The sequence below is a fragment of the Tachypleus tridentatus genome, chromosome 5, assembly GCF_004210375.1.
Source record: "Tachypleus tridentatus isolate NWPU-2018 chromosome 5, ASM421037v1, whole genome shotgun sequence".
NCBI lineage: Eukaryota > Metazoa > Arthropoda > Merostomata > Xiphosura > Limulidae > Tachypleus > Tachypleus tridentatus.
In genome coordinates this window covers 9,953,332-9,981,273 of record NC_134829.1, presented here as the reverse complement: position 1 = coordinate 9,981,273, position 27,942 = coordinate 9,953,332, and the positions used below count along the sequence as shown (strand labels likewise).

General features: G+C 32.8%; 1 protein-coding gene across 9 annotated transcripts in view; it reads right to left on the bottom strand.

The window, feature by feature from the left end:
- Positions 1–27,942, bottom strand: part of htt (huntingtin) — a 303,204-nt gene that overhangs the window by 217,925 nt on the left and 57,337 nt on the right. For all 9 annotated transcript variants that reach the window (XR_013028209.1, XR_013028210.1, XM_076501072.1 and 6 more), the window contains 2 exons: positions 20,512–20,712; positions 17,576–17,724 (listed from right to left, as the gene is read on the bottom strand). Coding sequence is in view for 7 of the 9 variants with exons in the window: in XM_076501072.1 (XP_076357187.1) it covers positions 17,576–17,724; positions 20,512–20,712 (350 nt within the window). In the remaining 2 variants the exon portion in view is untranslated. The remainder of the gene's footprint in view (positions 1–17,575; positions 17,725–20,511; positions 20,713–27,942) is intronic.

The following is a 27,942-nucleotide window of genomic DNA, read 5'->3' as shown; positions in this document are numbered from 1 at the left end:
CTTAAATCTGAGGTTTGAAACAGTAGAAAATAAGCAAGTATTTAATCACATAGAGCAATCGAAGTCAATAAAAAAACTACACAAAAATCAGTACATGTAGAGCACATGCTAATCATCAGACATACAATACAGTTTCTGACATCCCAGTACACAAGTTATGTAAATATGGTATCTACTGGTTGCCAACCAATCAACCAGAGAATGGTAAAAAAATTTAATCACTATATATGACATAGGCATCAGTAACCCTTACTGAATCAGTATGTATATTAAAACAAGCTGGTTCTAGGAATGAAAAACGTTATGACAAGCATATAACAGATACCATTTTGCACAGTGTCAGATTCAAGTCAAATTGCATTAGACTGATTAGAGAGTTTTATATACTAGATGTTCAGAAAATTGGTACGATCAAGAAAAACTCTCAAGTTTCACTAGTAATCTTAAGCTGTGCTACCTGCAAGATAGGAGATGTTCCAGTAGACATCTGGCTAATAAGCTGGTGTTTCAAGTATAGGCATCTGATTACCCTCTGTATAGCAACAAATAATGTGGCTCAGTGCAGCCTCAATTAACAAAACTTTGAAAAGGCTACCAAGCTTGAGTTAATATACACCAGCATATCCAAAAAAGACAAAGAGACACAGAACCATTACTAAAGTAAAAACACTACAAAGAAACATTGGAACAAATCTATAAAGCTTTGTGGTAGCATCTCCTCTTAACCAACTATTATAAACTATAGCATTCTAACAGGGACATATCTAACTGGCTATGCATTAATATTTCATTCAGATAATGATTCCAAACATGGTGCCTACCAGGTGAAACCTTAGAACACCTGACTTAAGAGAATTTTAATCTGAATGGTTAAAGAGGAAAACAAAACAAGTGAAATTGTGTAAAATGCTAAAGCAGAGATGTTCAAATTTTTGTAATGGGTTTATATTGGAAAAACATATGGAGCAGATGGGCCAAAAGTATTTTACTTTGCACATTTTTCATAAACAAAATAGATATTGCATTAAAAATGCCACCCTTCTGTGACTCAGACAAAACTCTGCAAGCTTACAATGCTAAACATTAGGTTTCAATATTCGTGACAGGCAAAATACAGATTGCAATGTTTTTATATTTAAAAAAAGCTACATGAGTAGCAATTTAATAAAAGAACTGTTTAACATTTAATATAATTACACACATTTGTAAATGTCCATAGGAGTACTCATGGAGCATTTTTCAACAATGCTACTGTTTTTCTTTCATTTAACATTTATTTTAGTCAATTTGTTTATAATGTTTTTACCAATTGTCAGTAAGCCATTTGACTGTCCTTTGCCTGCTGAATTTAGTCTATAAGCCATCAGCTGGAAAGCCCTGTGCCAAAGGACATTTTAAGAAACATTTTATACACTTTAATCGATACATGTCATGACAGTATGTTGACCATATGCCCTATACAAAGATAGCAAAAAATTTGCACACAAAATGCTAATGCATGCAATTTGTTTGCTGTCATTATGGTTCAGTCTATGTATTAAACTTCTCTGTTAATACAAAATGAATTATATCTCCTGCAATATAGTATGCTTAATCAATGTTTCCATATTTACTTCCATCACCATATATACTCCAGGTTTACAATACTTTAAACTTACATAAAGTACAGGAATGATTATTCTTTACAGTGCTTCTAAAATATGATCTTTACACCAGTAGAGTAACACAAACTGTCAGTATATTGGCAACAATTTTAGAACACAATTAACCACATGTAAAACACCTAAAATAAAACAATCACAAAGGGTAGAATATTAGCACTTCTAAATAGCAGTATGAAAATGACACTTATAAAATACTTGTAATTACATGATTAAAACAGAAGCTAATGTTAGTGCAAAACTTTGAAAACAAAAATTTGCAATGTTTTAAAGATAATTACAGGGTAAGGTTTTTATTGTATTTCACATATTAACTTCAAGTAATGTATTTTACTATTAAACTACATTTTATGTTATTTTTTAAACTTGTTGTGTTACAAAATGTTGTTTTCTTTCTGTGCCTTTGGTTAAAATAAAAACTTACAAGTTACAGTATAGTTACTGGCTAGCAATTAAAAACAAAAAACTTAATTCATAGAAAAGGCATAATATTTGCTCACAAACTATTTTTCCTTAGCATAATACTAATGACAATATTTAACAAATGTTTAACAATTATCTTATTTGTTTGTTTAATACATATTTAATTCTTTCAGAGTGTAATATTTTATACTCAAACGTACAGTCTCTTTAAGAATCTAACCTATATTATTTATATTGCCAAGAAAATTGCCACTGAACAACAGAGATATAATGTCATCAGCCCATGTGAAACTTCTGCAAGTGTTATCTACTATTTTGAAATATGGTTCAGGAAATAACATAAAAAACTTTGAAACAAAATAAAATTCTACAGGATCATTAAATACTGACCTACATATCAAACTTAAGTAGATTAAACATTAACTAAAAAGGAAAAGGTCACAGATTATATTAATGCACTATATACTCAATGTTTTATGTTGTTTTATTTTTGGGGGAGAAATTTATAAGGTATAACATCTGGATGTGAATGAACATGAGGCATGATTAATAAATGAAATTAAAGGTTTAAATCATTAGTATAATATACAAATAATACATCATCATACTCTCAGCTTAAATATTTTATGTAATTAAACTTGATCTTAATTTATGATGTGTTTGCATTACTTTTAAAAAATATATTTTGTGTAACTAGAATACAAGTACTTTTTAACATGTACAACTTTTTGTAATTTGCTGCAACAGTTTGTGTGTGAAACTACTTTAATAGTAAAAGAGCATGAAAATCAGTTAATAAAAACAGGTAATATTTATTTAACATATACCATGCAATGTTGATTTTCATTATTAAGATGATAGAAAACTAATAAAAGTTATATTTTTAATGACTGGGCTATCATTGATAAAAATGATTAACATCACTGCATGGGGGAAAGAATTATAACATTTCAGTCAAAACCTATAAACTGTTAATGAAAAGGTTGATGTTAAAAAGTTATCAGCTGTAAAGTTTGTTTCCACACTACTGCAATACATATTTTAAACACTTACTAGACAAAGTAATATTGTTCACTTTTACATATTAATTGTAAATTTCAAACACAAGTTATGAATAAAAAGTATTAATTGTGGTCCTTTCCTCCAGAAACAGAAAAACAGTGCACTAAGATCATTAATGACAAAGACAAATAAATAAACTCTTTTAGTGTCAACTGAATTTCTATTGTGTTTTGTGTGTGTATATAAATAAAGACTGCTAAAACACTGAGCCACCCACATTAAACATCCCCCTCCTCTCTCTCTTTGGACACAGTATTCTTTCCTAACAGTACCAAATAATTTGTATTTTTGTTCAATAGGCTTACACGCTGTTTCTCAAGCACTGAAAATTAACTTCATGCAGAATTACTAGTGGGCTATTTAAAGCCATTGTTCTAAATTCTCAATGATATTATTCCAAGCAAAACAAAGTACATTTCCTAATTTGTGATTTTAATATATTGTTCTCTATTCTAGCATAGTAATAGTTTTAAGAATAAAAACAAGAATAAAAAATTCAGCCCTTATACTTCCAACATCTTAATTTTGAACAAATTTAACTTTTGATATGTTCAAATCTTCACTGATAAAATGTCTTTTAGGACAGTTATCAAATAAAATGAACACACAACTGTTATGAAAAGAAATATTTTAGAACACTTAAAATATTCTGGCTAATGAAATTGCACAGAGTAGAATAGAAATTAAAAGAATAGCATTCATTGCGACAAAATAAATATCAAATTAACTCCACATTAACTATTTGGAATTGCTGTATTAGCAGACTTTCAATTGCTTTGTTGTATTATCTACCAGACGTAATTTTTTTGGTACTGATCTTACATTTAGTTAAGAAATACATAATGTGATATACAAAAACTGCATTAAGTATGTCCTGTTGTAATGCTGTTACAGTTCATACAAGTATTGTTGTTAAACCTGGTTATCAATATTTAATGGTAGATTAAAAATGTGAACATGCAGTAATAAAAATAAATAGTACTACTACTACTAGTAATATATATATATACACACACATCTACACATACACAAATAAGTAAAAATTGATATATTTAATTTTCATAATTATATGAAAGTCAGAAGTACATTCATTGTCATCCTGTATATAAATTTATAAACATACCATGATAAATTTTAACTAGTGTGATTTAAATACAACAGATTAAAAGTTAAATATGGACTAGAAACTAGACTTTACAGAATATGGAAAGAGATGGTAGATTTTTTGGGAACTATATCTGTTAAATAATAATATATTGTACAATTTCATAATTTGTTAATTTATGCCACTGATCTAAAGTTACATAATCTACTTTGAATTTTTTCTATAACTGTTTTTTATTACATATCTGTGCCTATCTCTCTTAAGCACATACTTATAATCAATCAAATGCAACCATTTTGAATTAAATAATCCTGTCATGTTTTCTAAAGTATTTGTGAAGAGAAATCATTATAAGTGTTGTAGAGTTAGAAATGTAATGATCAGTATGGTATTTTGATCAGAAGTGGGAATCTGAATAACCAAATACAGTATCATTATTTACAATTATTTTGGTATTTCAAAATGTATGTAAAAAAAATCTACAAAAATTCATTTTTCTACTTACTACCTATGTGAAATATGACGAGACTTAACAAGTATGACACATGAATTAAAAAAAAATCAGAACATTGTGAGTAGAAGAGATCACTGTTTTCTATATATAAACCTATTTTTTATTTACAGTTCAATGATTTAAGTATGACATAATAAACCTCCTTTAGCTGCACATTTCAGGATCTTTCAGTGACTTGCATTAAATATTTTATCAATCTACCTTTTAGTTATGTTATACCAATCAGTATAGCATAAAACCTTAGCTAATAATCCATATTTTACTAACATATAAGTTTTAAGTTCTTAATTATAAAAGGCAATATATTTTTAAAAAATTGTGAATTTCCCCTAGTGTGATATGTGAAACATTTTCTCTAGACATCTCTTCTCTATTTTATCCACCACCTCAAAATAAGTAAGAAATTAAATGTAAATTACTCACTATAACATTGTCATTGCTCAAACAAACCATAAATTTTGAGACTTCAATTTTGTTTGATTACAGAGGTACCAAACAGAACATCAGACCTCTAATGCTACATCCACTTTTCACACATCATCTCTTTCAGGATTTGTTGATATTTATATCATGTTTAATTATATATCATCTATAACCAATACATAGCCAAGGTTTTCACCCATCAAATGCATGTTATATAATATTTTCTAAATAAAGAATTGTCAATTTTACTGTTACAACAGCTTCATTTGCACAGAAAAGATAACTACATTGGAATACCAAAAAACTGTGATAGGAAGGGGAAATTGTCTACTTTTTGCACACTATTATCTTATGTTCTTTGGTTTTTATTTAATTAAGTCAAAATTACTTAGAAAAAAGAAGGTTTGGATAAGTATCTTTTTTCATTTTCATTTTTTTATTTATTATAAAAGTACCTAAAATGTAAAAACAGGGATCTCTTTACGTTACTTAATATTACATTAGATTAAACAAATAATAATGACAAAAATGTTTCACAATGTACATATGTCAGCAACTCTTAGAAAAATGTAATTTGATATGGTAATGCAAGCTGCATGTTTCCCGAGTGATTTATAACTTATAATGGTGCAAACAGTGGTTAAAAATGGTTCAAAAGGTAATAAAACAATAAAATTTAATTATAAATAGATGTATACTATTATGAGTTTGAAGCTACTTAGAATAAATGAATGTAGTTTCATGTTACAAGATGAAATCATTCTTGAAAGAAAAAGAGGGTAATTTAGATTTCATTTCCTTTTGATTTTGTGGTTATGTGGTCAGTCAAACTGACCAATGTTGTATGGAGTTACAGTAGAGAAAAGAAATAGACAAAATACCAAGTTTTACTGAAAATAAAATTTAAGAGTTATTTAGGAGAGATTACATAAATCAAATCTGATGCTTTTTAAATAAAGAAAAATATTTTTAATTTTAAAATGAAAAATCATTTTGCAAATGGACTATTCAAAATAAATACTCAATATATTCACAAAGAAATGTTTTAAGCTCATTTAAAATACTTCACAAAAAATTATTTATGTATGTGAAAGATGACCAAGATGTAAAGATATTCAAACTGTATTAAAAGTTAGTGGTATCAAATCTATAAAGACGTCATATGAGTACAAAGAGGTCAGGTGATTGGTCAAATTGATCAAACCCGTGTCAAGAGAGTTAAGAAAAATAACTGAAATTTAAGATCTTGTTTGTAAATTGTAGTAACTTAAATGTCACTGTATTTTACAAAATACTGGTAAGCTAGTTCTAAGACTAAGGAGAGTAAGACATTTGCACTTTGTAGGCTAGTTTTATGCTATTCAATACAGTAACACAATATTATTAATTAGACAAAAAAATCAATAACACAAATAAAAAGTTAATAAACATAAATGCAGGTACACTGTTAAAATCTTTAAAATATTTAGGATAAGCAATTGTGGTTTCCCGTTAAAACTTGCAGTCATTCTGGAAAGAAAAAGTAATTTATTTTTATTTTCTATTTTTTATGGTTGTTACAAGGTTGGTCAAATTGACCAATCCCATCTAGAGCTACAGTAGAAGAAATAATGAATAAAATACAAAGTTTTTTAAAAAAGCATTTGATATTTACTTAGGAGGTTTTAGAGATTATGCAAATGGAGTCTAATGACTTTTTGATTTAGAAAAGTACTTCAATCTTACAATCAGAATCACTTTGCATCTTGTAGTCAACATTCCAAAGGCAGAAAACTCTTGAGCAAATCTTTAATTATAATAGGTAATTAAAACAATCTAATATTTTGTGTACAAAAGCCTCATAAACGTTTCTGATAGTGTGTGAAATTTCACAAAGATTTGTAAACATTGTCAAAAGTTACAGTATGACTAATCTCATGGTTATTTTGGTGGTTATACAGTACATGCAATGCATATGCCCATAGACAAAAGGTTATATAACTGCAAAAAATTACAAGATAACATTTAAAACAGATGTCCTACGAAAACTCTCGTGCAAAACTTGTAATTTGTTTCCTGCACATGGTAAAACTCCATCTTACTTTAGGTAAAGATTTGACTTTCCATTGCTTTAATTTCTAATAAAAATGTTAAAGATTAGGTTTCAATCTATTTGCATTAGTAATGATAAAACTTATTTTTTTCAATAATCTAAATTTGTTTTAGATTGTTACTTTACCAGCACTCTAGTTGTTAGTATCCAAAACCAGATCTTCTCAATTTAATTTCTCACAACCATTCTTTTCTGTTTGCTCAAATTGATATAATTTTGATTCTATTACTATATACATTTAAGTTACTATATTGTATGAACCTCAGTCAATTTTAGTGGTTGGAAGATATGGGGGGAAAACATAGCAAATGTAATACAGAGATGAATTTTAAGATGAAAAATGAATTATAAAATTTTACATCAGGCAAATAACCGAGCTTTCTTACTGGTTAATGTTTTATTGAATAAAAGTAGAATTTGATAAAATACACGAGAAAAATGTGGACAAAAAAGACCAAGCTGAAAACAGTGATTGCCTACTGCACATTTTATTGCTAATGACCTTGTGAATATTGGATTGCAATGTGTAATACTAATTAGTGTTTAGTATTCCAAAAACTTAAGGTCTAACATGTAGCTTACCACCCCATGAGGAGGCATCAGATAAAATATAAACAAAGTTTTGTGATTTTATTCAAGGCCATTTCCATCCAGTCTTCATTAATCCTTCAAAGGTTTAAATACAACCCTTATTTTAAAAAATCAGGCCACCCAATTTCTGATTTTGCAGCTGAATTGAGATACTTAGACAACTATTGTGAATTTTGGGGAAACTTCAGAGTAAATGCTCCATGACAGACTTGTGTTTAGTGCACAAGATGATAAAATCTAGCAGAGGTTGTTATCAGAACCTATCTTGCATTCTCAAACAGTTATGAACATAGCTTACAGAGAGAAAATAAAGCTAGTGAAAAAGTATGTATTGATACTGTATTGATTCTGATAGTCACACCTGTTACATAAGGAAGGGAAAAGATGGTGAAAACATTCACAAGAAACTTCCAGGTAAACAGAGTGGCATACTAACATATCAGTAAACCTGATAACAAACAGAAAGGCAATGAAATCTTTAAAGGTAAACACCAAACCTGTCTTTGCTGTTTTGATACTTCTCACTCATCTGCCAAAGAAATTAATTGTTACTACTGTTGCAACAGAGGACACAATGAAACATAAAGAAGCAATTATTACAAAAATAAACTGAAAAAAATCTTGTGTTTATGAAACATAGTATAAAATAAAAATATAAGCAAAAAATAATATAACTGGCATATCTGCATGATTTAGGTAAATTACAGCCACTGATTGCAGATTTTATGATTAATATAAGATCTGTTTAAATGCACATATATAATAGAGCATCAGTTTCAATACTAAGTTCTAAAACCTACAACAAAATCATCATCAGTTTAATCTTCCCTGCAATAAAAACTTCTAAGCAGATCAAGATCCATGGATACATACGAGTACACAAGAAGAAGTCGAGCAATTCTCATGGTTGTTGAAGGGGATGATCCAAATCTGATTGGCTGTGATTGGCTGCAAGGTTTTAAATTGAAATGGAAAGAAATATTATCTAAGACACCAGTATCTCATATTCCCATACTAGTATGGTACAGAGATGTGTTTCAAGGAGGATTTGGGATAATAAAAAACATAGTTGGAAAAATACATGTTGATTCAGATACTAAAGTTTTTAAGCCTTGGCTAATGTTATAGTTTTCCTATACTGAAAATATATTTCTGATAGGTACTTACCTCCTCTCACATAAATAGCTATTCTTGTTTGGTGTTGCCCTCTATATTTATAAAAGTTTTTTGCATGTGCCAGAAGCCTAGAGTTCATATGTATCTTACAATCAACAGGTTCAAATGTTTCTCACATGTAAAACATCATGCAACAAACCTTCACCAATAAGAGTGTGATACACTCTACTGATGCATGTGACTCCTTCTAGACTTAAACAATAAGTAAGAAATCAAGCACAAGGACAAAGACTCAAACAGAGGCAAAGTGAGGCAGTGAAGAACAACATTAACATCCCATGCTGAGGTGGACAATCAACCCAGAAAGAACACAACAAAAAAGAACTGGTAGAAGAGGCAAAAACTTTACAGTACTCACAAAAATTAAAAGTGTGGGCTCAGACAGCCTTAAAACCTGTGAATGAGAAAAAAGAAGACCCCTGATCAAACAGCCAAGTGAAGAAGTCTGTAATGTGCAAAACAGTGAATCTATCAGGGAAAAAACTCCTGACCCATAGACCAATGACAGAAAACATTATTCTTATGCCAATAAATATCCTAAGCAGAAGGATAAGTGCAACAAGCTAAAAAAAAAAGTGGTCAGCTGGTACAAACCAGATCTTTTTTCAGAGATCAGATAAAAACCAGATGTGAGGGAGGAGGATGTGAAAAACTAAATGAAATGAAAGTGATTGAAGTTGACACAAAAATGATTGAGGAAGCGGTAATACAGACAGCAGGTTGATGTTGGAGCAGACAAAGGAATCACAGTTGTACCAGTTAGTATACAGCAATCAGAAGAACTTGACATGGTGTGGTGCAGATGATCAAGAGCACCCTGTGAAGAAGATGGATGGGAGGATAAACACACAGTTACGATAGAAAGTGTTCGTACCCCTGCGTCATGAGTAAGTTTTTCCTCATAACTTAAAAAGTATCAATATTAGGATAATGAAAGTGTAGTATATTATACATATCATACCAACACACGTCCACATAAATTTTTATGTAAATTGAACGACAAATACACTGTTTATAAAAAAATAACCAAACATAGGAGGGGCAGAAAGTGTTCATATGTCTACTTTAATGGTCAGTTGTGTAGCATTTCAGGTGAATTACTTGACGCAATCTCTCCTCATAGCCCTCCATGATCGTTTGACAGTACTCAACTGGTATTTTCTTCCAATCTTCTTTACAGAAGGCCTCCAACTCTTGCAACTTTTTTGGATGGTGCTGATGAACCATGGTCTTCAACTCATGGCAAAGGTTTTCAATTGGGTTGAGATTGGGTGACTGCGATGGCCACTCCATAATACTTATATGGTTCCTCTGCAACTAGGATTGCACATATTTTGATATGTGCTTAGGGTCGTTGTCGTGCTGAAAGATCCAACGATGCCCAAGCCGCTAGTTCTGAGCATCATTCTTGATATAAGTGCCTAATATACCAGCGTACTCTTCTTTTTTCATGAGTCGATCCACCTCCGTGTTTACTGTAGGGACGGTGTTCTTTGGAAGATTTTGTTCCCCCTTCTTACGAAAAATATCTCTAACATCACTGTGGCCGAAACGCCCGATTTTAGTCTCGTCTGACCAAAGAATACTCTTCCAATAGGTAAAGAGTTTATCTACACGCTTTCTTGCATACCTCAATTGTGCTTCTAAATGAATGGAGTTCTATGAGGACGGCATGCTTTGAACCCAGAAGAGTGTAACATGTTTGTAACTGTAGAGGTGCTTACTTCAACCCCAGTTTCCCTTACCAGTTTCTGTATGTCATTACGTTTTAAACGAGTGTTCCTACTAACTTCTCTGACTTCCTCTTAGTTCTCTCTGAAATTTTGGTGGTGCGTCCGGAACGAGGGAGGTTAGCAGTTGATACTGTGAGCTTAAACTTGGCAATTATGCTTTGAATAGTAGACTTCGGCACATTAAGTTGTGTAGCAATACCGGAAAGACACACGAGACTTGTATTTTACAATAATTGTTTTTTAAATCACTAGACAGTTGCTTCCTGTTCACCATGATGACCAAGCAGATAATGACGGAGATGGCACTAAATTGCCGGAAGTGAATGTTTTGCTGGCTAAATTCCAATAATTATTAACCCAGTGTCTAGTTCTGGAATGATATAATGTAGTTTATTTGCCAAACTAAACAAAAGGTTTATGGGAATATCAGTTTTTTCATATGTTCTGAACTGTACGAACACTTTCTGCTCCTCCTATTTTTGGTTATTTGTTTATAAAGGTTATTTGTTATTTAATTTACATAACAATCTATGTAGATGTGTGTTATTATAATATTCATAATATATTATACTTCTATTAGCCTACTCATGATAATTTTTAAGTTATGAGCAAAAAACCACTCGGGACGCAGGGGTACAAACACTTTCTGTCGTAACTGTACATACAGAGACCAAAATAGATGTAATTTGGCACTGAGGGTTGTGGCAAACATATCCAAGTGAAGAGTTCCCCACTGAAGACATAAGCACTGGAAAAAAAGAAAGAGAATTAATAGAGAACTCCATCAAATACATTTTTTAGGACAAGAAAGATGATCTGCAACAAGGTTGAATCAACTTGGAGCATGGTATGCACTGATATGAATATTGAGCATGTGTCCCCTCTCAAGAAAAAAGAAAAAGAGATTCAAGGTCCAACCAAAAAAGGAAGAAGAATGGGTGTAGCTTTGATGGTTGAGATAGTTCACCACTGTCAAATTGTTGAAATGGATCATGACCAGATTATTCTTGACAAATTGAAGAAAATGACCCACAGTACGTATGATGTACAATCAGAATGTTGGTATGATAAGATCTTTAAGCTGAAAACCATCAACTTGTAGGTTCCAGCTGATTGACTCATAGCCCTTAGGGGAGCATCCATGAAGATATGTAAATTCAAACAAGAGGAAGGAAGCAAAACACCTCTGACATGTTAGCCTTGTCCAATCACCAATGAGAATTGTCTACAAGATAAGTAGAAAGGGAAATAAGAGCTTCCAATGGATCCTGTACAAGATTCCATTGGTCATGAGGAGTCCACTCAAGAGACTCCGTATGCTCTCAACCCAAGGAGATAAGGGCTTCCATGGTAGACCAAATCCCCAGCCATGATAGAACACTGTAAGCTGTAAGAAAGAGTGCAATAAGGGCATAGAGAACTGAAAATTACATTAAATGAAGATGAATAGAAGAAAGTTAGGGCTGACCAAATAGATGTTGAAAATGACACCCAAAATGGGCATGCTACTGGGAAGTTACAAAGAATCACTTCTTTAATTTGGTTAACCAACCTACATAAGATGCCTCCATGAACAGCATTTAAAACAGAAGTGGGTACACTTCTGTTTTAAATGAGCTAACAGAAGGCAGTTGTCCACGTAATGATGAAAGAACAACCTTTAAACATGCAAATGTTAGGTGAAAGCCTTAACCACCTGACAAAATTCATACAGAGCCAAAGCCAACCTGAAGAACAGGACATGAAATTGGTAAAATACCCTGTAATGAACAAAACAAAGATATCATCTTGACTGATTAATCTCATCAGTACATGCAGGTAAGCATTTGCAACATCTACCTTTGTCATCCACAAACCCATAGAAAAAGTCCATCTAAAAGTAAGAAAAGATTCCATGATAAATTGAGATAGAACCTAAAAGCAGATTGAGGCTGAACATATTAATCACAGGCCATCAGTCCCCAGTTTTCTTGAATCATAAATAATCTGGAATAGAAACCTGGAGAAGGATGACTGACAGGTTCAATAGCCTGCAGGAAGAGAATATCTTGTACTGCCTCATACAGATGTTAACTGATGGTAAGATCCTGAAACAACAGAAAGGAAATAGGTGTCCGAGATAAAGAAGGAAAGGAAAGAAAACTGATGACAAGTCCCTTGGATAATACTCAAATAATCCACAAATCACTGATGAAAGTTGCTCAAAGGGAAATAAAATTGGTCAAGTAAGCTCTCACTGGTACTGTTGGCGATGTGTCCATCTGCATCATATAAAACAATAAGATGAGGAAACACGAAGTAGAAACAGGTAAGGGCTGGAAAGCTGGATGGGAAATAAACGTGCCAATGTGGACATAATCAGGGAGACACAATCCCTCAAAAAACCCTCATGTTATCTGTGATGCTTACCTTCAATTATTACTGGACGAGAAATCCAAAGTGTTCACAACCACAATTACTCACTGATCTGTGTTCTTAGAAGGGACTTTGAATTTGGGAGTTCTTCTCTTCTAGTTTTTCAAACAGGTGTGTATAGTCTATAGCAGGGAATTCTACACGCATGTTGTTATATAGATGGCATTCTAATTACAGAAAAAACAGCAGAAGAACATTTGAGAAGTTTATAGCAATTTCTTAAAAAAATATTTGTAACTGGCTTTAGGACAAGGAAAGATAAAGGTATCTTTTAAGCCAGTGAATTAAGACTATTTGAATTATAGATCCAAGTTGCGTGACTGAGTTGAAGTTATATTTGGGACTCTAATTTTGCTGTGTATATTTTCTACCTATTTTATCAATTATTTTGGCAACAATTTAGTATATTAAAACAAAAAAATACACCACTGGAGGCCAAAATAGATAGAAGCTTTAAGAATATATAACATCTAAGCAGTTACTGAATTATTTACAAGCATTTACAATTATTTACAAGTTTTAATAAATACCATTTTCACTTCTGATGTCTTTTTTCATAGTACTGGTGTTGTGTTATCTCATAGAATGCCATATGGGTTTGAAAAAATTCATGTTTTTCTCTTAAACATTACCTATTGCTGAAAAAATTACTCTCAGCTTGGAAAAAAAAGAAAATCTGATAGTTGTGTTAAGGATTAGAAAATTTTACTCCTATTCGTTTAGGTTTGGTTTGTTTTGAATTTCGCACAAAGATATATGAGGGCTATCTGCACAAGCCATCCCTAATTTTACAGTGTAAGACTAGAGGGAAGGCAGCTAGCCATCATCACCCACCTCCAACTCTTTGGCTACTCTTCTACCAGTGTATAGTGGGATTGACCATAGCATTATAATGCCCTCAGGGCTGAAAGGACAAGCACGTTTGGTGCAGTGGGGATTCAAACCCACAACCCTCAGATTACGAGTCAAGTGCCTTAACAACCTGGCGATGCTGGGCTCATTTGTTTAGGAGACATTTTAAAATTTTAAAGAGTCATAAGCCACAAACCTCATTCAATGTGGCAACAGGAATTATGGTGGTTACTTCACATTGAACAGAAAGATGGTCTCTGATGCTTGCTACATATGATGGATGTGAATATACAACAAAAATGGGTCATCAATCACAGCAAGAGTCACAAATCAACCACCTATATTCCAAGATAATGTAATACTGACAGTTTTCTGCACACTTCTCCTATCACAGCTAATGCAATAAAGAAATAGATGAAGTAAGATACTGTGTTGTCACAGATTTGCCACTTCATTGCCAATGGATGACCTGAAGTAAAGGAGCCAAAATTTAAACTACATGGTATGCAGGAAAGGGAACTGACTGTATATGATGGAGTTATGCTGTGGAGTAATCAAGTAGCAGTACTTACACCTGCAGACTAAAAGCCCTAGAAATGCTGCATAAGACACATACAGAAATACTGAGATTGAACTTTTGCATGAAGTTATGTGTAACATTGCACTTGGATAAGAATAATGAGAAAAAGTGTAAGGGGTGTGACAGCTATCAAATAAATGCAAAGTCATCAAAAGTCGTACTCCATTCATCCAAAGGATTATCCACTGAAACTAAGATGAAAGAGTACACGTTGGTTGTTTAGAGTTATTCTTGAATCAAATCTTCATGTTTATCTCAGATGTATATTAAAAGTGGAAGGACATGTAACAAATGGTGATGACTATCTTTGAAGCAACTAATAAAACTGTGAATAACATTTGCTAGTAAAGAGCTACCTACTACCTTAATATTAGACACTAGTATTCAATTTCAGAAATTTATGCATGTGAATCAATCATGCATCTAACCTCTTCACCCTACCATCCTGGATCACATGGTTTGGCAAAGAGATCATTACAGACACTCAAAAATAGCAAGAAAAAACTATGAGAGGGTATTATAAAAACTAGGATATCCAAATTATATGAAGTCTCAGTTAATAGTATCTATTCTTCTAATAGTCTCTATTAGAGAGGAAGTAAAGACAAAGAAGTCAAGAAAAAGTTGAAAATGACTTTCTTGGTGCACAAGATAAGCCAGAAATTATAATTTTCAGATAATGAAAATGTATTTCCAATAGATACATACTTCCCTTCACATATATAGCTTTTCCCATTCAGTGCTCCTGATCAATCACAAAACACCAATCTTCCACAAAAATACACAACTAATGGAGGAACTCTTAGACTTAGGAGAGGTAAATGACAAGAAGTCCCAGAAAAGGAATGTGAATAAAGAATGCAATAGCCAAAGAGACAAACAAGCAACAAAAAAAGAAAAAATCAAATACACCAAAACAGATACTGCATGTGATGCAAGTCACAAGAGTAATATCCCCCCCAAAAAAACAACAACAAAAAAACAAACAGGGACCACTGGAAGAACAGTCATCTGTTATTCACATGTAGAAGTGGAATAGAAACAAACTTAGTATAAGACAGTGATCTACCTCTGAAGATCCCAAAAGCAAAGAAACCACATTAGTAGGGAAAGAGCCAAAAATGGCAATAGCTCCAACATGGAGGTAAGGAGGAGGAAGGTATCCCAAGAAACAGACAGAACACCTCATAAAGGAGGTGTAAGTTAAGTTAAATTACCCAGTACCATTAGGAGAAACACTATACAAAAACAAAGGCTGGAAAACTTGGCTGGGAAGAAAGGGATAGAATTAAAATACTGTTTCCAGATAAGTAAAAAAGATTCAAAGTGCAGAAAAGCATAAAAAAGGCTAAGGCAAAAGGAATCAAAGCCCATGGAGGACGAGACATGCCAGCTTCATGTTCCAAAAGAAAGACAAAAAAGCTCAGGGTGAACAAAAATGTCTAGACAAAGAGTGAAATCAAAGGCAAAAAACAACAAACAAACAAACAAAAAAAACTGTGAAACATGTTTTAAAAGGGTTGAGGTAAGCCTAACAGGCTTTGCAGTAGAAAACTGGGAAGGCAAATTCATAATCAAGTGGAGGAAACTTATCAAAATAGATGTCCTGAACAAGTTTGACAATCTGAGAAGGAATGCAAAAGAAAAGGTTGAGTAGACTGTGGCCCCAGAGTCCTCAAAACCATAATTAATTGTAGGTATAAAATATAATTACAAAAATAAAAAAGTTGTTATATTGTAAAATTTGAGTAAGTGCATATTGACAATAAAAATTTAGTAGATGGGATGTGTTGAAGTAACAATATATTTAATTTAATTGTATGATTTATCAGAAACATGAATGACTGGTAAGCCTAAAACTATAGACACATTAAGCTTGAACTAATGCTATAGCGCGCAAAAAGATATCACGAAACATTAATTACAGAATCCTAGCCATACAAGAAGTAAGTACAAATCTAACAAAACACGTTACTGAAACCAAATAACTACAAATAATAATATTAATATCAAAATATTCAAAAAGCCAGAACAGTCACAATTTTTTTGTCCAAAGTCAACAGACCCAAATGTGTAGGCTGCTAAACTTGAGGCACAACAAAGGTCAACTGATATAACTATCATTCTCCAAGGGGATTAAAGCTGACAATTCTTTAGTCATGAACCACCACCCAAAACTTAGGTAATTGTGCTGGAAGTAAATGATGACATTTTCAAAGTGGCAACATATGCTTCATGAAAAAAAAATTAGAAAATATCTCCATACAAAATTAGAAGAAAAAAAAAACACAGGCAGAGAGCACACACACACACAAAAAAGTCTTGATGACAGCACTGCCAAATGAAAAGTGATAGTTCGGTGGAACCAAATGGCTTGATTTGTTCGGAATTTCACACAAAGCTACATGAGGGCTATGTGCACTAAACATCCCTAAGTTAGCAATAAAAGACTAGAGGGAAGGGATCCAGTTATCACCACCCACTATCAATTCTTGGGCAACTCTTTTACGAATGAATACTGGGATTGACTGTCACATTATAATGCCCCCACAGCTGGAAAGGCAAGTATGTTTGATGGGATGGGGATTCAAACCTGCAACTCCCTGACTGAAAATCAAGCATCCTAACCACCTGGCTATGCCATGCCCAGAATTGACTAGAGGAAGTTGTGCTTCAGAAGGGTGTGTTTTACTTCTATATATGGAAGGTTGTCACATGATGACTGCAAGCGAGATGCAATTAAACCATGTGGAATTTAAGAGTACACGGGGAGCTCAAAGCTTGTGGGTTTTAGGAAACATTTGATAAAGAGAGTAATACTGAATGAGAATAGGTATTTATATGAAGAATGGTAATGTACCATATCAGAAATATAGTGTTAAAATATTATAGAAACAAAGAGCATTATATATTTAGAAAGTTGATAAAAAAGCATTGATAAAACTTACATTAAACTCCAATTTCACAAAAGGGGAAGGTGAAACAGAAGAAACTTGTTCCCATTCAACCTCCAAGTCATCACAGCCTTCCATTGATTCCTGATCATCAATCTTTAATGCTGGAGGTTTTCTTTTAGGGCTATTTCGAGAGTGAACACCTGGAATTGCAACTAACTTTCAATAAAATCTGTAAAAAATGTACCTAATAACTAGTAAACTAAGATACGAATTATTCAACCAAAATAAAAAACATTAAAAATTTTATGTGAATTTAGCAAAAGATAGTGTTCAACTAGAACAATACGTAACTCACTAAACAAATTCTAACAAACCTGTTTTTATTATAGTGAGTTCTAGGTACTCCTTAAACAATCACAACAATTATCTGTGTTTGCAAATTTCCCATTATTTCCTATACTGAAATATATTTTATTTTAAAAGTCATTAAATTAGAAAAACCTTGCCTATTTGGAATGGATGATGGTCAAAGATGCATAATAAAATAAATATACAAGCAAATGAATATTTAAAGTATTGCAACTGATAACATTCTTTTTTAAGAAGATTTCATCAAAACAAATGTACTGTAATTCCATTTATTACATTTCACATCCTAACTAACACATGAATGCTTGTAAAATATAGTTGTATTATTTTGTTCTGACTATGAAAACAAATGTAAATACTGTTGCACTTATTATGATTGTAAATTAACCATAGTGACAGTAACTAAACTGTATTGATTAGACTAACCAAATTTTATCTAAGCAATTTCAACAGATGCCACAGAGAAAATATATGAAATCTTCCCAAAAGAACACTAAACCGAAAAAGTATCTCAAATAACTGTAACAGAAAAAAATATTTTAAATTTAATTATCAGATTTTATAGTTTTTAGGAAGAGTTTCTGGAAAGTAAAGCAAGCAGTAACAAATTTATTGTTTATGCTTGGAAATTCATAAATTCAAAAGTACTTAACTCAATGAGTGAAACAATTCCCATTTTTTTGTTCATGAAAGAAGGCTACAAAAAACATGTCTTCAACCTTCACATCTTTTCTGCTGTTAAATTCCAAACTCTTACTTTGTTTTTATTGAATGATACCTATTGTTAAAAACTTCAAAAGTAGAATTGAGTGATTTCTCTAATATTTCTTTTCACATCAGAAAATCAATTTCTCTTATTAGACAAAAGGTACAATACTATGGTAACAGTCAAATTTATAATGCACCCTAATACTATAACATGTGACTTATCTTTTATTTAATAAAAAAAAAAATGTTTACTATTTCTATTCTATTAAATATGAATATCCTTTTATGTTTTACTTTTCAACCATAAAATACATTTTAATATTAAAACTTTATTTTCAAATAAATTTCAAAACAGATACTTATTTCTAAGATACCTTATACCTACTCTCTTTTCATACATTAGTTGTTGTTTTTTACAAAAAATTTTTATATTTGAAAGTTTGCTTTCATTGTTTACTAATAAAATAATAAAATGAAATTCTTTTATAGACTATATAATTTGGTCAGGTTATGATAAATTGACCCATTAACCCTCTCCAGATGGCTCACAGGTCAAAGGCCATGTCATTGCATTTGTTCACTTGCATTCAAAATTTTACCGAACTTCTATTACATGAATTAATTATTAATTAATTAATGAATAATTGAATAATTAATAATTAATGAATAATTAATGAAAGCTAAGAATGTCCCCCCTACTCAAAAGTTTGTGACATTAATCACAACTAGCAAAATAATGAGTGCCTAGCACTAACACAAGGTAACATTACCAGCAACCTATGTAGTTACTGTTAACTCCTCACTTACGAGCACCATTTTCTGAGCATGTCACAATATTTTACCTGGTTACATTCAAAATTTAACTAAGCTATTTATTATCAATGTTTGCCAATGAAATCAGATTAATACTTAAACTTATATTACCTATGTTTTAATTCATTTATTTCAAAAGAAACCTGAAAGCTAGTTTTGCTTCATTCTCTTGATTACACAAGATGCTACTTGGGTATATAGCCATAAGTTTAAGAATTAACCATATTATAGGATCTATTGTCACAGTAGAAAATATAAAGACTGTACAGTAGCATATTGTAGCCTAAACCTTATATTTATGCACATTTTGGCAAGCTTAATATCTGGTCAACCCATATAGATAACTAATGTATGTTCATACAGAACAAAAAAAAAAATATATATATATATATATATATTACTGATATCCTATGATAATTCATTAGACTTCAAAACTTTTCATTTTCAAAATTAAACTTACTCTAACTAAAAGTTCTTAAATTTGCAAATGAAAAATCTGGCCAAATGTAGAAAAATTACAACGATCTACTACCAGCTCGTAACACTGAATAAATATTGTACATTGTGTTTATGCTTTATAGTAAACAAATTGATCTTGGAAGGTTTTTTCATGATCATGTACTATGAAAGAAATCTACATTAGTTCATACATTAAAGCAATAAAATTTTAACATCCAGGAACACCAACAACAGGGAACAAGCAAGAAATGAAGTTGTGTCATTAGATACAGGTAAAATGACTATGCTTATAAAACATATCCTATGGACTTTAAACAGACTGAAGTTTGGTTTTAATAAACACAGTATAAGCACATTTATTTCTCATATCATGTTCTATTGTGTCATAAATACTGTGTGAACTGAAGAAGTCATAACAAAATATTTCATATTTTTCTTTCCAGCAAACAGAATTTTTGACAGTAAAAAAATGAGAGCAAAATTGTTCATGCTTTGTTCAATGAATAATAATGACAAACAGTAAAGAAACAAAAGGTGAAAAAGAACACAATGGAACATGACCTAGAAAAGTTTAAACTGAAAAATATAATACATCTGTATTAAGCATAAGGTAACTGCCAATACAAAAAGTTACTTACCAGGAGCCACAAATGGTGACAGTCTTCCATCAGTACAGCCACTAATAGTAATATTAGAATACTCTGATACATCTTCTCCTTCAACATCCACAGAAGCAAAACTTCCAGTTTCCATTTGATTTTCATAATACTGTTTTTCCGATTCTAATTCAACACTGAATTGAGTATCATTGGCTGATGATAATTCGTTTGTGAATGATTCTGTATAAATACATGAAACTAAACTGAAGTATGCATAAATTATTTTTTTTTTTGCAAAAACTTAATTAAATTATGAAAAACAAATCATCAGAAAATTAAAGAACAAAATCATACTTGTATTCACTTGTTAGCAGCATTCCTTTACTACATGTTCTAATTATCTTTCTTTTCTCAATCTTACAGTATGACATATATTGTGTTTATTTTTTTTACTAAATAAAGCTATTTATAGTGGACAAAATTTTAAAAATATTAAATAAAATAAATATAAGCAAAACTAATAAAAAAATAAAACCCAAACTAATCCACAACAGTACATTATAAAATGTAGAGCAATAGACATATATGACATGAAAGACAAAGATTAAACATCAAATTTGTTGACCTTCTTTACTTTATTTGTTTTTAATAGGGATGAAAATCAAAAGCTAATGAAGTAAACCTTTAGATTCTTTATATCCATTTTGTTTCTTATGTTAATATTTTATTTTGTACTGAAAAGTCTTTTTATGAGTTAAGAATTCTTCTTTTTGTTTGAAAATTTCTTTAGAAGGCTGGTGAAACATTATTAAAGAAAACACTTTTTTGTACCTTCTTGAAAGTATGGATATACATATTTGAACTGTTCTCATACTAGTAATGAAGAATCAAAATTTTCAAGATAAATGAAGTAACAAACATGGTTCACAAGTTGGATAAATATTTCTTAGGCAACATTTCTACATTCCCGAAAAGTGATATAAGTTAAATTAAATTAATATTCTCCTACACTGAAATTATATTTCCAATACACACCTTTTTTTCACAGTTACAGCTATTTTCAATTTGACTGTCCTCTAGTGTGCATATTTTTTTCTCGCCACTAGCCTTGAACTTCCACTTAGCAGTGTTTAAGCCTGCATATTAACTTCTGATACAATTACTTACCTCTCCTCATAGTTACAGCTAGAATCTCACACTGATCAGGGGGAGGGACCAGTGTAAAACTGTAAAATTACCAAGATAAGCACCCTTCAAAAGTGTCTGAAGAGCTCTCATGGAGTGTGAGTGTCTCACCTCTATGTAAAGAAAATACACCCATGGGACTGTGTCACATCTGAACCAGGTATACTTTTCACCTCAGTGGAGCCAACTGGTGTTGTGTTGTAATCAAAGGGGAGAACAAGTGATCCATCCCAAATCCAAAAGAGAGAGGAATGAATGCAGAGTGGCTAGAGTGTATTGAATCATAATCAGGAGGTCAAATCCTGTCCATACCAGTGGCACTGGGAGGAAATTCACCTCTTCCTAGCAGGAGAAGGCTTCTCAACCATTCACCTCAGAGGTAGGTATAGAAACCATACGGAAAGAGCTTCCATGGTGAGAGTCTAAACCAACATGTGTTGCACATTCAACTCAAACTGGAACAATAAAACCCAGGAATATACATCCAGGTGACATCATGAAGTTGGAAATGCAATGTTAATGGTAAATTCCAGTCCAAATTTAATCAGCATTGAGAATGTAACACCAAGTCCATGATGGGAATAAGTTTCCAACCCACTCACATGTAAGAACTTATATTGACTAGTTCAGTTCCAACCAAAACCAGTTGCCCAGGAGCTAACATTCAGGCAGCAGTAGAAAGGAGGGTTTCTCAGATGGAGATACAAACTGCAAAATAGCTGGAAAAAGTTAATCCACAACAGTGGCATCTTGAATAAAATATTACACCTAAAGAAGGAAGATAGTCATGTCTTCTACAAAGATAGAACAACTCCACCCTACTCTCAACTGAGTGGAATTTTGCAACTCAAGAGAATTCCTCCATGATCTTTCTCCCCACCAGCTAGAAGCTGGGAAGTGGTAAGGAAAGAGGGGGGAGAAGAAATTAACTGGATAGTCTGGAGGAATGCATCACCAAAGAAAGTGCAATTAATGACCACAAAACCCTATTCAGAAAAGCAGAGAAATCCCAATTCCAGCAATCTAAGGAACATTAGAGATGAGCAGTAATCTCCTTTCTACTTAACTTGTGTTAATCCATGAGCATACAGTCCAGAAAAAACATATTTACAACACAACATACTACAAGAAAGAATGTGCAACAAATCTTGGGAAACATCTCAACAGTGAGCATGACAGACCTTAAAGATTTCATGGTGCAGATTTCAAGCAAGTATCAGTATATCTGGACAGGTACCACTCATCATGGAATGGAATCAATAATATATTATGTAGGCTCCTGGAAAAAAAAAAAGTAACTTACCCACTCAGCTTTGTACTTGTCATATGAAGAATAACCCTGTGGGGAAGATGATATTCAGCTGGGCAGAAAAATACCAGATGCTGCAAATAGTGTGACACTAATGTATAGAAAGTGGTTCACATTCTGGAATGGAAAATCTCCATCAAAGAGTGATGAATATGACCCATCAAATACATTGAAAGGTGACAGATACACAATAAAATGAGTGAGACTGAGAAGAAATGGAGGAATATGCAATACAGATAACCTGATAAGCCCAGCCACAAAAGGTGATGCAAGAAATATCACAAGAAATGGATGAATTCCAATGAATAAATAAAGAGGAACAACAATGGAAAAGTGGTGTGTGCAACACATAACACTGTAAAGCACAGACATATAAGAGCAGAAATAACATTATGTAACAAAATTTTTACTTTTTCTTGTTCCTGGGCAGAAAGTGTTATTTCCCAATTGCTTCTGCCTAAAGTAAATGGAAAAGACCCATTTTTCTATTCAAACTTTGCTTTTGTGACCTGGGTTATGAAATTTTCAAATATACCCATTTTCCAGAACATTCCAGGTAGATCCAGTGCTGAGTAGCTGAGAGAGAATTTTCTTGAACTTACAATAATTTTCAAGAACTTTCTAGAATGTTGTAGAACTTACAAGAATTTTTAAGAACCTTTTAGAATTTTCTAGAACTTTCCATATTACGTAATATATTTACAAGAGCTCACCACTCACCATTTCAGTTTAGTTCTAGCTGCCTAAGTGAACACACAGACCTATCTGATTTTATCAAAGGTGGCATCAAGAAGCTGCAAGCATTCTGCTACGTATGTGGCCAATTTATCAAGACAAGACCAAAAAAGTACTCTGTGACAGAATCCACTATATTGTGTAGAGCCTATAAGACATATTTCGGCATGGTTGTCAGGGATCATGACAAACCCTGCGAGCACCGTAAAAAAACTCTAGAGGTTAAGATAGACAATTTTTGGTTTCTTGAATAGTGAGATTTTATATTATACAAATTTTAGACCTCTTAAAATTTAAATATCTTTCGGTGCACCTCAATGAGGAATACAACAGCATCAAGACCTTGCTAGAAACCTTGAAGTATGATGAGTATGGCTGGGAGGTTATCGGAGACTTCAAAATGGTGGCATTCCTGATGGGTCTCAAAAGAAGCTTTACCAAGTTTCTCTGTTATCTTTGCCTTTGGGACAGCAGGGACGCTGCAGCGCACTACAACAGGAAGCACTGGCTACAACAGACCGAGTCCTCTGTGGGGAGGCACAATTTCAAGTGTGAGCTACTAGTGGACCTCCAGAAGGTGTTGTTCCTACCACTGCACATAAAATTGGGTCTTATGAAACAATTTGTCACAGATCTTGATAAGCAGTATGCAGCCTTCAAGTACCTTCGAGACTTATTCCCTAAGCTGTCTGAGGCAAAGGTCAAAGCTGATGTCTTCCTTGGACCACAAATAAAGAAGATCCTGGAGTGCACAGAATTCCCCAAGAAGATCAGTAGGAAGGGAAAAAAGGCTTTGGGGTAGCTTTATCACAGTGGTTCAAGGCTTCTGGGGTAATTACAAGGCTGAAAATCATGTGGAATTGGTTGAGGTTCTGGTGAAGAACTACGGAACAATAAGCTGCAGGATGTCCCTGAAAGTCCATATCCTGAATCCTCATCTTGATAAATTCAAGAAGAACATGGGAGCACACTCAGAGGAGTAAAGAGAGCACTTCCACCAAGAGATACTGGACTTTGAAAGTCGCAACCAAGGAGCATATAACAAAAACATGATGAGAGACTGTATTTGGGGGCTGATACATGAAAGTGATTTACATTACAGTTGCAAATCTTGAAAAACTACTTACTTCTAAACATTTTTGTTCTATTCATTCTGTATAATTTTAGTATAAATACATGTAAATCTTTATTCATATGTTGTTTCATTCAGACCTTATGTAAATGAAAATGTGCAAATTGACCGGTTTTTACATAGAAAATAGGTTAATTTTTAAATTTCATTATCCAGGTCATAAAAGCAAAGTTTGAAGGGAATAATGGCCATTTTCTGTACTTTTACAACATAAGCAATTGAGAAATAACGCATACCATCCAGGAACAAAATTTGTGTTACATAGTGTAATTATAAGATATGGAAGGAAGGGAAATAAATGGAGAGGAAAACAGCAATAATGGGAAAAAAGAAAAGGAGATGAAAGGGTAGCCCAGTAGCCTGCAATGATTGAAAAAAACACATCCTTGTCAAACAAGCATGTAATATCAGATATCTGCATATAGGAAGAGTAAAATCCACTTCAGACAAACTAATGACAGAATCAGTGATGTCAAGAAAACCCATTTGTAGAGAAACATATATGTAAAAATGGCTCGTTTGGGTTGAGGAAATTTTTTACGTAGAGGAGTGAACAACGTTTCGACCTTCTCCAATATTCTCCACTTACTTTGATACATATACATGGATGAGGAATGGACAGTTTGAGATAACAATTATGATACACATGTGGATAGTCTCAAACTTCCTGTAAGGGAGCAGACAAAAGCTTTGTGTGAAAATTGGAATGCAGAAATATAAGGCTGAAGTATCCCCGAATGAGGTTGCTGAAGAAGGGACCAGGAGAGAAAGAGAGATAACAGAGATTGTTTCTGGAGAAGGATCAGAAACCATAGTTGAGTAAGCCATAAACAAACAATAAGAGAGACCTGCCATGGGGTGGATTAGGTGAAAGAACTTACATGAGTACCCATAAAGGAGACTCCTTCCAATCTTAGCTGAATGCATTTACAGTCAAAGCCAAAGAAGTGGAACAAGAAACCAAAAGGGAGGAAGACTGGCATTAAAATGTGAGGCAAATGCATCCAATTGAGGAGTATGCAACTTAGAACATAGCTATCAGAATACCTTGGAGCACAAAGACCATTCTGTGGGTTAAACTTTGTGAAGACACAACAGATGATCCACAACATGAATGAGGGCATATGGTATGTTACAAGACAACAAACAAATTGATGATTGTGAGAGAAGGAACATAAAAAACCAGAATCAACTAGTGATGGCCCATCTGAGAGATAAGATTCCATGGTATACCGAGGCATATTGAGGAGTGTTTCAAGCAAGATAGACTGATCAAAGAATATCATTCCCATGTTTTATTGAGGATGATGAAACGTTAGGAAAAGAATCCTGGAAGAACAGATGAAACCTGTCTGTTGGCACCATGGATGAGAAGAACTTGACCTGCTTCTGTGAGAGACTGGTGAGAAGTAGAATCTGAAAGGTGGAGAGGAAGTGAGACAAGGTATAAGATGGGAAGTGTGAATGACACTTCTGAAAACTGAGTAAGACTGGCTTTCACAGGACTTAATCCACAGTGTGGTCACTGATAATACTGATGGTGCAAAGGAGAGGACAAGAAGTAGGAACAAGAGGAAGAGGTCAGAACAATGGGAAGTAATGAGAAGCATGCAATCTAGCAGATTCAACAGGAGACTACAAACTACCATAACGCTCTTTAAATATCATAGATGTCATAAAAAGGGCTGATCGAAGATATCAATGAAATCAGAGAAGACATGCATATTTCAACAAAGCATTCCAGCAACACAGAAGCTTAGTGTAGAAGGAAATGGCAAACAAAGACAATCTGAACAAGCTGGTAAGTAGGAGAGTATGGGCTTCTGCCAGTAAACCCTTAAAAGAATGACAGAAAGCCTCAGAGAAAGGTAAATGAACAACATTTAACAAAGAAAAATGCATTGAAGTATCAAAATCCAAACCCCAAAGAGAAAGAAGTGAATTCAATTGCTGTCGACCAAGAATGGATTTGCTAAATAATGATACATAAAGTGCATATGCCTCAGCAATGTGTAATATCAATCAATGTAGGGAATTCAAAAACTCAAAACCAGGTGCTGAAGTTAATAAGGAAGGGGAAGGATCAAATGACATGGTTGACAAAGACAAAACACACCAACTTGGGATAAAGTCTAAAATTGTGGGTGGAGTTTATATGCTTCAACAGGTTAAGAACATGCCTGCAAAGCAAAGGAAGGTGGAGAAGCTATCGACGTCCACGATGGCCTTATCAAAGCCACTATCATGATTTGTTTAATGCTGCTACCATCAAGTAGCTATTGTAGCCATAATAATAAATCTTGAATTCTAAATTACTGACTCACTAGTATCAATTAAGTGAAAAAAAAAATTCACAATCAAATAAAGATATCCAATTAAAGTGTGCTTTATAAGTAATACTATAAAATGCAAAAATCAGTAACTAAATGTTTCAAAACCCATCAAAAGAAAAAAAAAAGTCTGGAATCTAATAGTTGGTCTTAACAGTGTTGCACCAAATCAAAAAGTGAAAGGTCAGATTTAACTCCACAGAGGCAGTCAGTTGTGACTGGAAAATGTATTGCACTTCTGTCAGTGGAGGGTAGTCATGTGCTTAAATGCAGCTTAACTACATGGTACATGTGTGGAATTAGGTAGGACTTTATGGCGAACCATAACCAACAATGTGCACACTAGAGAGCAACCAATTTGAAAATAATTGTAACTGTGAGTAGAAGTAAGCAATCATATAAGAATGCTAAAATCCATTAATATCAGATTGTTATCTCATTTTTATTTATCAGAACTTTGTAGCTCTCTTTAACTATTGAAGAAAAACTACTGTAATTTAACCTCAGATTTTCAATGCATTTTGTGTTTGGATATCTTGGACATTTATGAAAAGCTAGACATGGACTAAATGCATCAGCCAACCTTAATGTGGAACAAAATAGTCTAGAAAGAAGGCAGTACCAATCCTTGGGCTATTCTTATCAAGTTATGGGATTTGACCATCACTCTTAAAATGCAATCATGGTAATAAAATACAATACATGATTTTGCAATAAATAGACAAACAATGGACCTTTCAATTTCTAGACCAGGATACTAATTGTTAGTCCATGTCCAT